The sequence below is a fragment of the Electrona antarctica genome, assembly GCF_951216825.1.
Source record: "Electrona antarctica genome assembly, chromosome: 5".
Lineage (NCBI taxonomy): Eukaryota > Metazoa > Chordata > Actinopteri > Myctophiformes > Myctophidae > Electrona > Electrona antarctica.
This window is the reverse complement of record NC_136810.1, coordinates 48,921,609-48,936,997: the sequence shown is the minus strand read 5'-3', so window position 1 is coordinate 48,936,997 and position 15,389 is coordinate 48,921,609. Positions and strand designations below refer to the sequence as shown.

Here is a 15,389-nt window from a genome sequence, read left to right as displayed (position 1 = left end):
TTCCTCTGCCCGCTCCCTTCCTCTCATCTTACCCTCCGATCTCCCTCCTCGCTTGCCCAGTGAAAGACTTCAAGGCCAAAGTCAGATGGCCATTAACCGTGACAATGCCTCCTCCTCCTCCTCCCACAGTCAGGAGAACCACACACTCTCTCTCGCTGTCTCTCTCTCGCGCACACAAACACGCACACACGCACGCACACACACACAGGGTTGAAGCCAATGTGAATCAAAAGAGGAATGAAAGAGAGAAACATTCACGTCAACACAAACATGTGGCTCGTTTTGGCAAAAGCTTAAAATGGGTGACACGAGAGCCACGTTCTGATGATAAAAGCTCATGACCGCTAGCAGCGTCCCGCCCCTCATGAAATGTGCCGAATATTAGGAGCATTTGGCAAAAAAAACACAACCAATCTACAAGCTCACTTTGCAACAGGTTGTAACATTAGCTATTTTCATTGGGAGTGAATGGGAAGAATACCAAACGAGGACTTTTGGCTCATTTACAGTATAGTAGCAACACCACATAACGCCTGCTCCACAAATCAAAAGACAAAACACACTTTGGTAGAACATAGAGCGTGTACATGTTACGCTACAGAATAACATTTCTAGTTTGTCACTTGTAGCTTACTAGAATTTCGCGGGCCTTCGGCCCGCTCATCCCAGAGTTGCGTTGCCCCGCGTTGCGATACAGAAGTCCCCAGATACAGAAGTCCACAGTGACACGCGTTGTATGTAGCTGTTTTGTGCTGCTGCGCTTGCGCGCGCGCGCGTGTAGTGTTGTTGTTCTTATCCATATATGCGCCTCGGTTCGTCCTGATTGTACGACGTCAGGTGTCGACACGGTCGTGTTTGCATTATTGTAACTGTGTATGTAATCGCGGTGCTCTCCGTCCAAGTTAGAATCAGTGTAGAACCTGTGTTGTTGTTGTTCTTCTTCTACGTTTGGTTTCCGGCAGGCTGTACACTGTGTGTGTGTGCACGCGTGTGTGTGTGTGTGTACTGTGTAACTTCCGGTAGTGTTTCCGGAAGTGTGAAAGGTATCACGAAAAACACGTGGGTCACGTCAGTGGCGGCTGGTGACTTTTGTCCTAGAGAGGGCGCTATGAAAATATCAAGAAAACATGCACTATAGGTATCATCACATTCAATGGAAGGCTTTTAAAAATACAAAATAAACATGGCATTGCCAAACATGGCTAATTTCACTGCATTTTCCATGTAGATTGAGGCTACATTTTTTTTTGTCATTGTCTTGTTGTTCCATTATGAAAATTAATTATTATCTTTACCTGGCTCCATGTGGCTCATCATTCATGTTTTTCTAGCGTCTGTGTTGACTGTGTGTTAAACTATATGTCAAACTGTGTTGTGATGTTTATGCTGCCCCCAAGTGGTTTGTGGTGTGAATAACATTGATCGCACACATTTTTCGACCCAGTGGCTTTCTATCGTTTGTATTGAAGTCTGAATCATAGCCACGTTGACAACGTTTGTAATAAACCAACCCGTTTGTAAATCCGTCAAGATTTGAGCGAGTTATGACTGTTTCTGTTTGAGCTGCCATTGAACATACTGTACTGTAGGCCCGAAGTAAGATGGCTGCCGGGTGAACGACGTCAGAAACTCCGCCTTGAGCCATCTAGTGTTTGTATATATCTATGCTCCAGATGAACGCGCAGCAACATGTGACACTCAGTAACCAATCAGAAACGTCACACAACGTAAACAACATGTGACATTTCATGGCAGCAGAATACAACGTGGCAGCATAATACAACTTGTAATCACTGCCTTTGGTTAGTGGTTCCTTATATTATATAATATTGACGTTTCTGGATTGCTAATTTTAAATAAATTACAGGCTGCAGATGTCATTTCTCCGTCATTCTTATTCACGTTTTATTCAGGGGTTGTGCATGGTGGTGCGGCGCACCAGCGCCCCCTATGGACCGGCCGCCACTGGGTCACGTGGTGGGGTTGTGAGCCATTGGGAAGGGGTGATGTAGTGTTGCCAGGTCCACGTATTGTAAGCGAGTGGTAGTGTGTGTAAGTATAGGCTGTAGGCTGTAGGAAGTCAGGGTTTGCGGTGTTGTTTACATAGTGGCATCAATGTTGGCGGTGCAGCCAATGAAAAGAGGGGAATCACGGGATGCAGTGTTGCCAGGTCCGCGAATTGTAAGCGAGTTGTAAGTAGCGTGTTGAATGGCATTTTTTCTGGGCTTGTTTTAATAGACCTGGCAACATGTGAGTGTGTGCGTGCGGGGGTGTGGGTGCTTGGGGAGATATTGTTTGTTGTGAAGAGATACAATGCCGGCGTGGGTGTGGAAGGGAGGCAACGTTGGTGTCAGTGCAATGAGTGATGTTCCGCGGTTGGTGTTGAGGGGCGGCGTTCGGCGCGATATGAGGAGATAGCGGCCGAACGACGCGGAGGGTAAGTGTGTGACGTGACTGCCGTGTGAGTGTAGTGTGTTGCAGTGTGTCAGTGACGTGTCAGTGATGTATGCAGTGTGTGACTTTGGGTCCCTTTTCCTGGGTTGGGTACAACTTCTCACTTGTATATATAGATGGTGAGCTCATAACATGTGCTCACCATGTACAGTAATCTACGGCGGCCACCTTGCTCTTATGTCATACCCGGGAGTCTGGTGGGAAACTCCAGATGAGTAGGTGAGACCCTTGTTTTCACCACAAAGCTGAATGAAAACGAAAGAAAACGAAATCAATTGTTTTCCGACAAGCAAAACTGTCGGACGGAGTGTGAATCAGCGTTCAGGTCAAAGCTTAGCCCTATTCTCATACAGTAGAGTAGAATCAGTCTATGTCCTGGGTGCAGGACAGGTGGAATCTCAGGGATTTAAGCTGAGACTCCCAAGTCCCTCGGAGAGTTTCTTTAACCATCAAGCTCTGTCTGCCTGTCTCTGTGCATGCGTATTGCGTAACATCAAGACCCACCAGCTAGAGAGTAATCAGCCGTACTTCCACTGTGTGTGTGTGTGTGTGTGTGTGTGTGTGTGTGTGTGTGTGTGTGTGTGTGTGTGTGTGTGTGTGTGTGTGTGTGTGTGTGTGTGTGTGTGTGAGCACTAAGGATAATAAACAAATTCAGGATACCGGGACCACACACAGTCACACACACAGTTTCTACAATCCCGCCTTTTGAAGTTCATGGATATGGTCAATTATAAAATTCTTCAAATTATGTTTAAAGCCAGATATAATAAATTACCGGTAAATGTACGAAGCAAATCTCTGGATAAGGAGTGGGGATACAACCTTAGAGGATCATTGAACTTCAAAAAACCTGTGATGTGTACAAACTTCAAAACGAGGAGCATCTCCCCTTACGGAGCCACTCTGTGGAATGAGTTGGAGGTGGAAACATAAACCAATTCAAAACTAGACTAAAAAACAATTTTTGATACACAGAAATGAAGAAGAGCACTAATGGTATTAAAAACTATGAGGTACTGTACTATATACAGTAATTATAGTAAACCATACCATATATTATATGGTATGGCCTGAGGGCGACCTCGCCCTAAAGGGCTTGTCTTGAGTGTACAGGGTTTGATGGGGTCAGATCAACATATGGAATGTCAGAACAGGTCAGCTCCATACAGTATATGGAGATCTAAGGGTGGTAGCGGGGACATTCTCTTGAGTGTACAGGGTTTGATGAGGACCCAGGTAGGGCTGGGCCTTAATTTTCGGGCCTGTTGAGAACTCTAGTTTTCGCCGGCTGGCTGGCGGGCGCGGCTGCACTAATAACTTTGGGGCAGGCCCGTCTAGAGTTAGAATGGACAGGTGGGTGTCTAGTTTTCACACTAATGACTTTGGGGCCATCTAGAGTTAGAAAGTTGAATGGACAGGTATAAGTCAGAAGGGAGACATCGAAGAGGAAGGATGGAATGGGAAGGATCAACATATGGAATGTCAGAACAGGTTCTGAAATATATCCATATATGGAGATCTAAGGGTTTGAGGTTAGATGTAGAGCTGGCCAATAGTGATGACATCAGGGATCTCCATATATGGGATTAACTGTGACAGCAGGTCGCATTTACTATGACATCAGGGTCTCCACATCTCCATCCCTGATGATGTCACATGTCACAAGACCTGGGCACCATATATGGTGCCCAACACACTAACTGGCGGGAAATGTTCGATTCCATATTTAACTGTGACCTTCGGTCACAATTACATACTAGACTATATTATTGCGACCAAAGGTCACAGGTTAACTATGGAATCGTGCACTTCCCGTCAGTGTGTGTGTGTTGGTTGGTTGGTCGGTCGGGGTGAGAGAGCATGACATCATCAGGGATGGAGCACGTGACATCACATGACATCATCAGGGATGGAGCATGATCCCTGATGTCATCAATATTAAGCCCATATATGGAGATCCCTGATGTCATCAATATTGGCCAGCAACTACATCTGACCTCAAACCCTTAGATCTGACCTCCTCTTCCTTATGTTGATCCTTCTCCTCCCTCTCTCTCTCTCTCTCTCTCTCTCTGGTCCATACAATAGATGTGTAAGTATGATGCTTCTGTAGAAGCGCCTCCCCACGAGACCTATAGACATCCACCACGGCCAACCTATGTACCATTGGAACGGATAATAGTCCTATTATTAACCTTTTCCTTCTCCATCCCGCTTTTATCCACATATCCATCCATCCTTTCTTCCTGCAGCGCTGTGTGTGTAGTGTGTGTGTGTGTGTGTGTGTGTGTGTGTGTGTGTGTGTGTGTGTAGTGTGTGCATGTTTCCGCTCGCTGTGAAAGTGTGAATGTCTCTATTCAATGCACCACCACTGAATGCAGAAAGAACACTGTTCAACGAGGCCGCCAAAAAGGACATGGTTGTCAGAAAACAGCTAACTTAATATAGGAAGGACATTATAGAATGAAAAAAGAAGAGTTATTTTAACCCATTTTGACCTGAGATCAGATTCTAAAAATGTCTTCTACATCCTGACAGTTTTCTGAAAAAGCTATGTTTCTATGTCCGTGGTTCTTCGATTTAAAAAAGAACCACTTTTGTCCTCACTTTTGTCCTCACTTTTGTCTTCAATGTTTGTGTTTACACAGACCCTCAAAGCTGGCCCCTCAAAAAAGGCGATTTAAGGCCCGATGTGTTTTTAGCTAAGTGATGTATTATCTTGTTTAGAGGTTCTGTGGCAGACCTGTTTCAAATTAACAATCAAGGTTTTACTGTGCTAATAAACTACATGTCTTTCTTTTATAACCTAGCTGTCTCATCCTCTGGGAGGGGAACTTCTATTTATTTCAACCGACTGCACATCAAAACACACAGAACAGGAGGGACAAAAATACGTATATAAACCAAACCGCAAGCCCTATCATAAAGAAATTGCTTGTGGACACACTTAATTTATATCAACAAGGAGGAGAGAGAGACAGAAAAGGAGTGAAAGAGAGAAGAGAGAGAGGGGGGAGGGGAGGGGGAGAGAGAGCTAGAAAGAGAGAGAGAGCTAGAGAGAGAGAGAGAGAGAGAGAGAGAGAGAGAGAGAAAGAAGGGTGGAAGCGCAGCTGGTGACAGCCAGAGGACCATCTGCTCCCCTGTCTGATAGTTCACACACACACACACACACACACACACACACACACACACACACACACACACACACACACACACACACACGCGCATTCCACCCACACTGATGTTCCTAGCATGCCTCCATTGCCCATTCTCTGTTGTCTCATCTTGCCTCTCTCCCTCTGCTGCTGACACTGTGTCCTGCGAGACGCTGCTCATACTCAGAGAGACACACACACACACACACACACACACACACACAGTGTGTATGACATCATCACACAAGTATATAATACTTGTGCACACACATGAGTGCTAGAGGTCAATCAATGGTGAGCTCCAATATTCATTATTTTCCATTTGATCGTCATGGGCTGTTTGGGTCTACAATGCAGGCAGATCAAATCTGCCCTTTTCTCAGACGCATCAGCTATGTCATGTGTCTCATTTTATTGCACGCTGGGAACTCAACGCAGTTTCTTTTTTTTCTTTTTTGTGGCTTTCGCCTTTATTTTATGGAGGGATAGACAGTAGGCTGACAGGAAATGGGGGGGAAGACATGCAGTAAAGGCCGTCGGGATCGGGAGTCGAACCCGCGGCACACTGCCAAACTGGATTACCAGCCAAGGTGCCTGGACCACTGTGCCATGGCCCAGGCCCTCCACGCAGTTTCTAATTAAACTGAGAAAAATGTTTGAGAAGTCATTAAATTATTAAATTAAATCTTTTGTTGAGTCAATGTATTTTTTTGAGTGGTGCAACCACTCCAAGGAACAGCAATGTCCGTGTTGTTCACCTATGTGACTATGTGTGTTTGTGTGTGACTCATGTGTGACTCATGAGTACCAGTAGGGGCGCTGTTGTGCCAGAAACAGAGACAGAGAGATAGTATTGCACTGTTGCCTGCTAATGAGAGACAGAGAGAGAGAGAGAGAGAGAGAGAGAGAACGGGAGGGGGGGGGAATTGCACCACTCAGTTCACACGAGTGTGATTTTTTAATTAACATTTCCATTTGCTAAGTATAAGAACAAAATCTCAGCTCACTCAGATAAGTACTAATCATTGGTATCAGCCCGTGAAATACTATTGGTCAGATTTAGCAGTCCTCCTCATCCAAAATAAACACTAAAGGCCTATTCATACATACTCCAGTTTTGGGTGATAAGGTGACCACCGAAACGGTGGCTAGTAAAAACAGACAGATGTGTTGGGGTGAGCGCTGAGTTGCTCATCACCGCAGAGTGACGTCATGTTGTCATTTTCCCAACCACCACCGCTGTAAAACTGGAGTATGAACAGGCCTTAAAGATGGAATGCCGTGATTCTGGGGGTTAACTCCATAGACACGTACAAAACAGAAAAAAGTGCAAATATCACAGGCACTCCATCTTTAACTCTAACCCATGCATACTAGCCTCATTATCTTCATCATATTAGATAGAGTATAGAAGATTTAATTACGTGGCGGGTTGTGAGCTTATAAATCAGCTGTTTTTGGCACCCCCACCCCTCCCCCAGAATAATTGTGAACGCCAGTGAGCCTTTACTATGAGAGCCAGCAGAACATGTCTGTCTGTCTGTGTGTGTGTCACGCAGTAACACCACCCGCTCGCCACCAGAGGGCGCAGCTGTATCACACACAAAAACACACGCACACACGCACGCAAAAAAAACAAAAAAATAAATAAAGCTCTGTGTGTGTGTGTGTGTCAGACTGCCACAACAGCTGCGTTCGCTTCCTCCTGTTACTCCTGTTACTCACCATACATCTTTCCTTCATCAGACAGTATAATCTTCCTCCGTCCACAGGGGGGGTAGATGGCCAGGGCTTCCTGAAAGCTCTGCTCGATGTCTGGACTCCAGACCCCTTCGGGGTCCCCGTCCATGGTCTTGTCTCCTCCAGAGTCACTCAGTCTGTCCATGTCCTCCTCCTCCCCCGCGCTTTCACTCCCGCTCCAGCTACTGCGGTCCATGTTGGTGGCTAACGCTAACGCTATAGCGCCGTCTTCACTTCACAAGGTCTTCGCCTCAACACCGACGCCGTTGGTTTGCCACTATACTAGGCAGCCCGAAGGTTGACAAAGCCAGTGGTTAAACCTATTTCATACCAATGACAACTCTGCGATGGCCCGAGCGCGAGCGATATAGCTTTAGGACACAGAATTCAATTATGTCTGTTTATTTTTCTTATGAAGACAGCTATACCAACTGACCGCCAATTGGCATCTGCTGGTTGATGGTAGTCCCGAAATGCCCCAAAACTCCTTAAATCAACGCTAAATGTAGCAAGGAACGGTAGTAGGTCCGTAGATGATTCGGTGAGCTGATTGAAGACCTTAAGACAGTCAGCAGGAACCTGAAACATAACAAAGAGAAGGGGAAAAAAGCTCAGCTTAGTTGAAAACAAGCTTTGATCTTCAAACGGATCTAGGCTCATTATATACATTATATATATGCGCCAGAATCTGGTTCTCCCAGTCCCGGCAGAGTAGTTCCGGAGCAGCGGATTGTGTGGCCTTGCTCATTCCCTGATGGACTGATCGAGGGTAGCTACTGGGACGTACAGTAAGTCGGGATTTGATCAACCCCAGCTGGGTCGCCTGAGTGAGGGGTATGATGTTGGTAAACCCGAAACCCCGTTGACCTCAGGATACTGATCACTGAGGATACGTCCCAGGTGCATCCATGCGATGTATTTTTTGATATAATTATATAATTATTAAATATTTATTTATAAGTAATTTGCTACCACATCCACAAATCAGTGAATGAGTATGACTAACTTTATGGTACGACACTCACAAGAAATATTAATATGTGTTCCACTGAAAAAGATCTGTTATTTCGGTAAGTAAATAGGAAGCATGAATCAGGCTTAAGAAAACGAGACAGACAGACAGACAGACAGACAGCTATCACACACAACTCTTTAAAGACTGCATGCAGAATCTTGGCCTTAATTACACGATAACTGTAAACATTGATGCAACACACACACACACACACACACACACACACACACACACACACACACACACACACACACACACACACACACACACACACACACACACACACACACACACACACACACACACACACACACACACACACACACACACACACACACACACACACACACACACACCATCCAAGTCATATGCTGCCAATTCCTTGGGCAAATCCATGTCACTTCGCCATGTCATGCTGTTCACACTTCACTTACACTGTGGTGCACGAACACACACACACTCACACACAGAGACACACACACACACAGACAGACAGTAGCCAACAACAGTTTGGACACAGAGGATTAAACCTCATCCACACGTTTCAGCTCAGTTTAACAGTTCTGTGTGGACCGACAGAAAGGCTTGTAATGTTTTACACACCTGGGGGGAAACACTGCTGCTCTGTCAGGAAGCAAGCATGGCTCTCTCTCTCTCTCTCTCACACACACACACTCTCTCTCACTATCTCACTCTCTCTCACACACACACACACACACACACACACACACACACACACACACACACACACACACACACACACACACACACACACACACACACACACACACACACACACACACACACACACACACACACACACACACACACACACACACACACACACACACACACACACACACACACCCATGTGTTATGGTCCATAACACATGGCTGTGTGTGTGCGTGTTCTGGATGAAATCTGCTGGCTATCTATCTCTTCTCTTCCCCTCTCCAGACTAATTTCCCTCCATTCTCTCTCTCTCTCTCTCTCTCTCTCTCTCTCTCTCTCTCTCTCTCTCTCTCTCTCTCTCTCTCTCTCTCCTCCTGCCCTCCCCCATGGGTTTTCCATCCCAACAAGGATTCATTCATCCAGCAGGCTTCATTGTAGAACCCCAGCAACAGCATATGTTTCCTCTAGTCTGTCGCTCTAGCAGTGTGTGTGTGTGCGTGCGCATGTGTGCACGCGCGTGCGCGTGTGCTCGCACGTGTTAAGAGGCGACTGATGGAGTATACTTCAAATGAATCTGGGGTTTTGTGCGCTATGATGGCATTGCTTACCAAGCAGAATCAACCTAAGCGCTCTGTGTGTGTGTGTGTGTGTGTGTGTGTGTGTGTGTGTGTGTGTGTGTGTGTGTGTGTGTGTGTGTGTGTGTGTGTGTGTGTGTGTGTGTGTGTGTGTGTGTGTGTGTGTGTGTGTGTGTGTGTACAGTCTGTGGGATAAAATAAGTTCCATTCCGACCGCTAAATGAGTGCTGAACTACTCCCCTCTGAAGAAGAGTTATAGTCTGTGACAACCCGTAATCATTCCCAGATCAGCGATTAATACTAAAGGAACAGTTCAAGACATTCACAACATATCTTAACCCATTCAGGCATGACGTCGAAATAAATTAAAAAAAAGTTTTCTAAATCATGACAATTTTCTGAAAGATTTGAGGCACATTTTAACGATTTTTCAAAAATAGCAGACCTACAAGTTCATAGCGCGCCACTCGGTGGCGCGCTATGAGCTTGTAGATCTGCTATTTTTCAATAGCTAAAGCATAACATAATGCTAACACCAAAAGGGGTTCCCGCCCAAAATGGGTTAAGGAGTGTTACAAAAAGAAAAGTGATGTAAAAAGTAAGTACAAGTGATTAGAAAATACATACTGAATTCCATGTTCCCAAAAGGGTCCAACATTTCTGTTAATTATCATATTATTAGGTATATGCTTGGGAATTTTGGACATGCACAAATTCAATATAATAATTGGTCCGTTCAACGAACCCTCTTCACGGGTGGGAGATGGGTACATAAAAATGTATTTTTTCCATTTATGTTTGCCCGTTTAATCGAGCTGTAACCATGCATTGCATTCAGCAGTGCACTCTTCCATCACATGTACAGATCATTTGCCAGCATCCCATTAAATAGGAATTCAGTGCAATTACAAACCTCTGCTGCATGCACAGCACAGTGCATTCTCCCATCACAGCCCACATTACTGCCTCCGCTATGTCACCGTTTGATAACAATACATTATGTTGGTAAGGTTTTGTAATATACTGTAATAACTGTATAGACTAGGGCTGGGCGATATGACTTCAAATCAATATCTCAAATATTTGAAAATTGTGTCCCGATTTTAAAAACAAAATCGGGACAACTATATAAAATAGTGAAAATAGCTGATAGACAAGATCACGAAGCGCTGCATTGTGACGTTTTCTCCTCTAGTGTGAGGAGAGGAGAGGAGAGGAGAGGAGAAGAGAAGAGAAGAGAAGAGAAGAGAAGAGAAGAGAAGAGAAGAGAAGAGAAGAGAAGAGAAGAGAAGAGAAGAGAAGAGAAGAGAAGAGAAGAGAAGAGAAGAGAAGAGAAGAGAAGAGAAGAGAAGAGAAGAGAAGAGAAGAGAAGAGAAGAGAAGAGAAGAGAAGAGAAGAGAAGAGAAGAGAAGAATTTGTCAGATAAAACTCAAACTGACTTCTAGCTACTCTGGTAGCGCACAGGGAATGCATTTGTTTTCATCTCTCTCTCTGTCTCTGTCTCCGTCTGTCTCTGACTCTGTCTCTGTCTCTCTCTGTCTCTGTCTCTCTCTCTGTCTCTCTGTCTCTCTCAGCAAAATATTTGGTCCCTAGTTTCATTATTCTGTCTCTCATGGCCAGACCATGCAGACCCAGACCTCTCCACAGCATGGACAGCATCACACCCTGCAGACCTCTCCAACTAGGAGGACAGCATCACACCCTGCAGACCTCTCCAACTAGGAGGACAGCATCACACCCTGCAGACCTCTCCAACTAGGAGGACAGCATCACACCCTGCAGACCTCTCCAACTAGGAGGACAGCATCACACCCTGCAGACCTCTCCAACTAGGAGGACAGCATCACACCCTGCAGACCTCTCCAACTAGGAGGACAGCATCACACCCTGCAGACCTCTCCAACTAGGACAGCATCACACCCTGCAGACCTCTCCAACTAGGAGGACAGCATCACACCCTGCAGACCTCTCCAACTAGGAGGACAGCATCACACCCTGCAGACCTCTCCAACTAGGAGGACAGCATCACACCCTGCAGACCTCTCCAACTAGGAGGACAGCATCACACCCTGCAGACCTCTCCAACTAGGAGGACACCATCACACCCTGCAGACCACTCCAACTAGGAGGACAGTATCACACCCTGCAGACCTCTCCAACTAGGAGGACAACATCACACCCTGCAGACCTCTCCAACTAGGAGGACACCATCACACACTGCAGACCTCTCCAACTAGGAGGACAGCATCACACCCTGCAGACCTCTCCAACTAGGAGGACAGCATCACACCCTGCAGACCTCTCCAACTAGGAGGACAGCATCACACCCTGCAGACCTCTCCAACTAGGAGGACAGCATCACACCCTGCAGACCTCTCCAACTAGGAGGACAGCATCACACCCTGCAGACCTCTCCAACTAGGAGGACAGCATCACACCCTGCAGACCTCTCCAACTAGGACAGCATCACACCCTGCAGACCTCTCCAACTAGGAGGACAGCATCACACCCTGCAGACCTCTCCAACTAGGAGGACAGCATCACACCCTGCAGACCTCTCCAACTAGGAGGACACCATCACACCCTGCAGACCTCTCCAACTAGGACAGCATCACACCCTGCAGACCTCTCCAACTAGGAGGACACCATCACACCCTGCAGACCTCTCCAACTAGGAGGACAGCACCACACCCTGCAGACCACTCCAACTAGGAGGACAGCATCACACCCTGCAGACCTCTCCAACTAGGACAGCATCACACCCTGCAGACCTCTCCAACTAGGAGGACAGCATCACACCCTGCAGACCTCTCCAACTAGGACAGCATCACACCCTGCAGACCTCTCCAACTAGGACAGCATCACACCCTGCAGACCTCTCCAACTAGGACAGCATCACACCCTGCAGACCTCTCCAACTAGGAGGACAGCATCACACCCTGCAGACCTCTCCAACTAGGACAGCATCACACCCTGCAGACCTCTCCAACTAGGAGGACAGCATCACACCCTGCAGACCTCTCCAACTAGGAGGACAGCATCACACCCTGCAGACCTCTCCAACTAGGAGGACAGCATCACACCCTGCAGACCTCTCCAACTAGGACAGCATCACACCCTGCAGACCTCTCCAACTAGGACAGCATCACACCCTGCAGACCTCTCCAACTAGGAGGACAGCATCACACCCTGCAGACCTCTCCAACTAGGAGGACAGCATCACACCCTGCAGACCTCTCCAACTAGGAGGACAGCGTCACACCCTGCAGACCTCTCCAACTAGGACAGCATCACACCCTGCAGACCTCTCCAACTAGGAGGACAGCATCACACCCTGCAGACCTCTCCAACTAGGAGGACAGCATCACACCCTGCAGACCTCTCCAACTAGGACAGCATCACACCCTGCAGACCTCTCCAACTAGGAGGACAGCATCACACCCTGCAGACCTCTCCAACTAGGAGGACAGCATCACACCCTGCAGACCTCTCCAACTAGGAGGACAGCATCACACCATGCAGACCTCTCCAACTAGGAGGACAGCATCACACCCTGCAGACCTCTCCAACTAGGACAGCATCACACCCTGCAGACCACTCCAACTAGGACAGCATCACACCCTGCAGACCTCTCCAACTAGGAGGACAGCATCACACCCTGCAGACCTCTCCAACTAGGAGGACAGCATCACACCATGCAGACCTCTCCAACTAGGACAGCATCACACCCTGCAGACCTCTCCAACTAGGAGGACACCATCACACCCTGCAGACCTCTCCAACTAGGAGGACAGCATCACACCCTGCAGACCTCTCCAACTAGGAGGACAGCATCACACCCTGCAGACCTCTCCAACTAGGAGGACAGCATCACACCCTGCAGACCTCTCCAACTAGGAGGACACCATCACACCCTGCAGACCTCTCCAACTAGGAGGACAGCATCACACCCTGCAGACCTCTCCAACTAGGAGGACAGCATCACACCCTGCAGACCTCTCCAACTAGGACAGCATCACACCCTGCAGACCTCTCCAACTAGGACAGCATCACACCCTGCAGACCTCTCCAACTAGGACAGCATCACACCCTGCAGACCTCTCCAACTAGGACAGCATCACACCCTGCAGACCTCTCCAACTAGGACAGCATCACACCCTGCAGACCTCTCCAACTAGGACAGCATCACACCCTGCAGACCTCTCCAACTAGGAGGACAGCATCACACCCTGCAGACCTCTCCAACTAGGACAGCATCACACCCTGCAGACCTCTCCAACTAGGACAGCATCACACCCTGCAGACCTCTCCAACTAGGAGGACAGCATCACACCCTGCAGACCTCTCCAACTAGGACAGCATCACACCCTGCAGACCTCTCCAACTAGGACAGCATCACACCCTGCAGACCTCTCCAACTAGGACAGCATCACACCCTGCAGACCTCTCCAACTAGGACAGCATCACACCCTGCAGACCTCTCCAACTAGGAGGACAGCATCACACCATGCAGACCTCTCCAACTAGGAGGACAGCATCACACCCTGCAGACCTCTCCAACTAGGAGGACAGCATCACACCCTGCAGACCTCTCCAACTAGGAGGACAGCATCACACCATGCAGACCTCTCCAACTAGGACAGCATCACACCCTGCAGACCTCTCCAACTAGGAGGACACCATCACACCCTGCAGACCTCTCCAACTAGGAGGACAGCATCACACCCTGCAGACCTCTCCAACTAGGAGGACAGCATCACACCCTGCAGACCTCTCCAACTAGGACAGCATCACACCCTGCAGACCTCTCCAACTAGGAGGACAGCATCACACCCTGCAGACCTCTCCAACTAGGAGGACAGCATCACACCCTGCAGACCTCTCCAACTAGGAGGACACCATCACACCCTGCAGACCTCTCCAACTAGGAGGACAGCATCACACCCTGCAGACCTCTCCAACTAGGAGGACAGCATCACACCCTGCAGACCTCTCCAACTAGGAGGACAGCATCACACCCTGCAGACCTCTCCAACTAGGACAGCATCACACCCTGCAGACCTCTCCAACTAGGACAGCATCACACCCTGCAGACCTCTCCAACTAGGAGGACAGCATCACACCCTGCAGACCTCTCCAACTAGGACACCATCACACCCTGCAGACCTCTCCAACTAGGACAGCATCACACCCTGCAGACCTCTCCAACTAGGAGGACAGCATCACACCCTGCAGACCTCTCCAACTAGGAGGACAGCATCACACCCTGCAGACCTCTCCAACTAGGACAGCATCACACCCTGCAGACCTCTCCAACTAGGACAGCATCACACCCTGCAGACCTCTCCAACTAGGACAGCATCACACCCTGCAGACCTCTCCAACTAGGACAGCATCACACCCTGCAGACCTCTCCAACTAGGAGGACAGCATCACACCCTGCAGACCTCTCCAACTATAGGAGGACAGCATCACACCCTGCAGACCTCTCCAACTAGGAGGACAGCATCACACCCTGCAGACCTCTCCAACTAGGACAGCATCACACCCTGCAGACCTCTCCAACTAGGAGGACAGCATCACACCCTGCAGACCTCTCCAACTAGGAGGACAGCATCACACCCTGCAGACCTCTCCAACTAGGACAGCATCACACCCTGCAGACCTCTCCAACTAGGAGGACAGCATCACACCCTGCAGACCACTCCAACTAGGAGGACAGCAGGCATAATGCTCTCAGTGCCAGCTCTCAGGAGAACAGACACAGGGCATCCAGC

The 15,389-nt window shown here is 48.1% G+C and overlaps 1 protein-coding gene across 1 annotated transcript in view; it reads right to left on the bottom strand.

The window, feature by feature from the left end:
- Positions 1-15,389, bottom strand: part of tead1a (TEA domain family member 1a) — a 46,141-nt gene that overhangs the window by 20,210 nt on the left and 10,542 nt on the right. The window contains exon 3 of the mRNA XM_079500564.1: positions 7,335-7,928. Within this exon, the coding sequence (XP_079356690.1) occupies positions 7,335-7,545 (211 nt within the window). The 5' untranslated portion in view covers positions 7,546-7,928. The remainder of the gene's footprint in view (positions 1-7,334; positions 7,929-15,389) is intronic.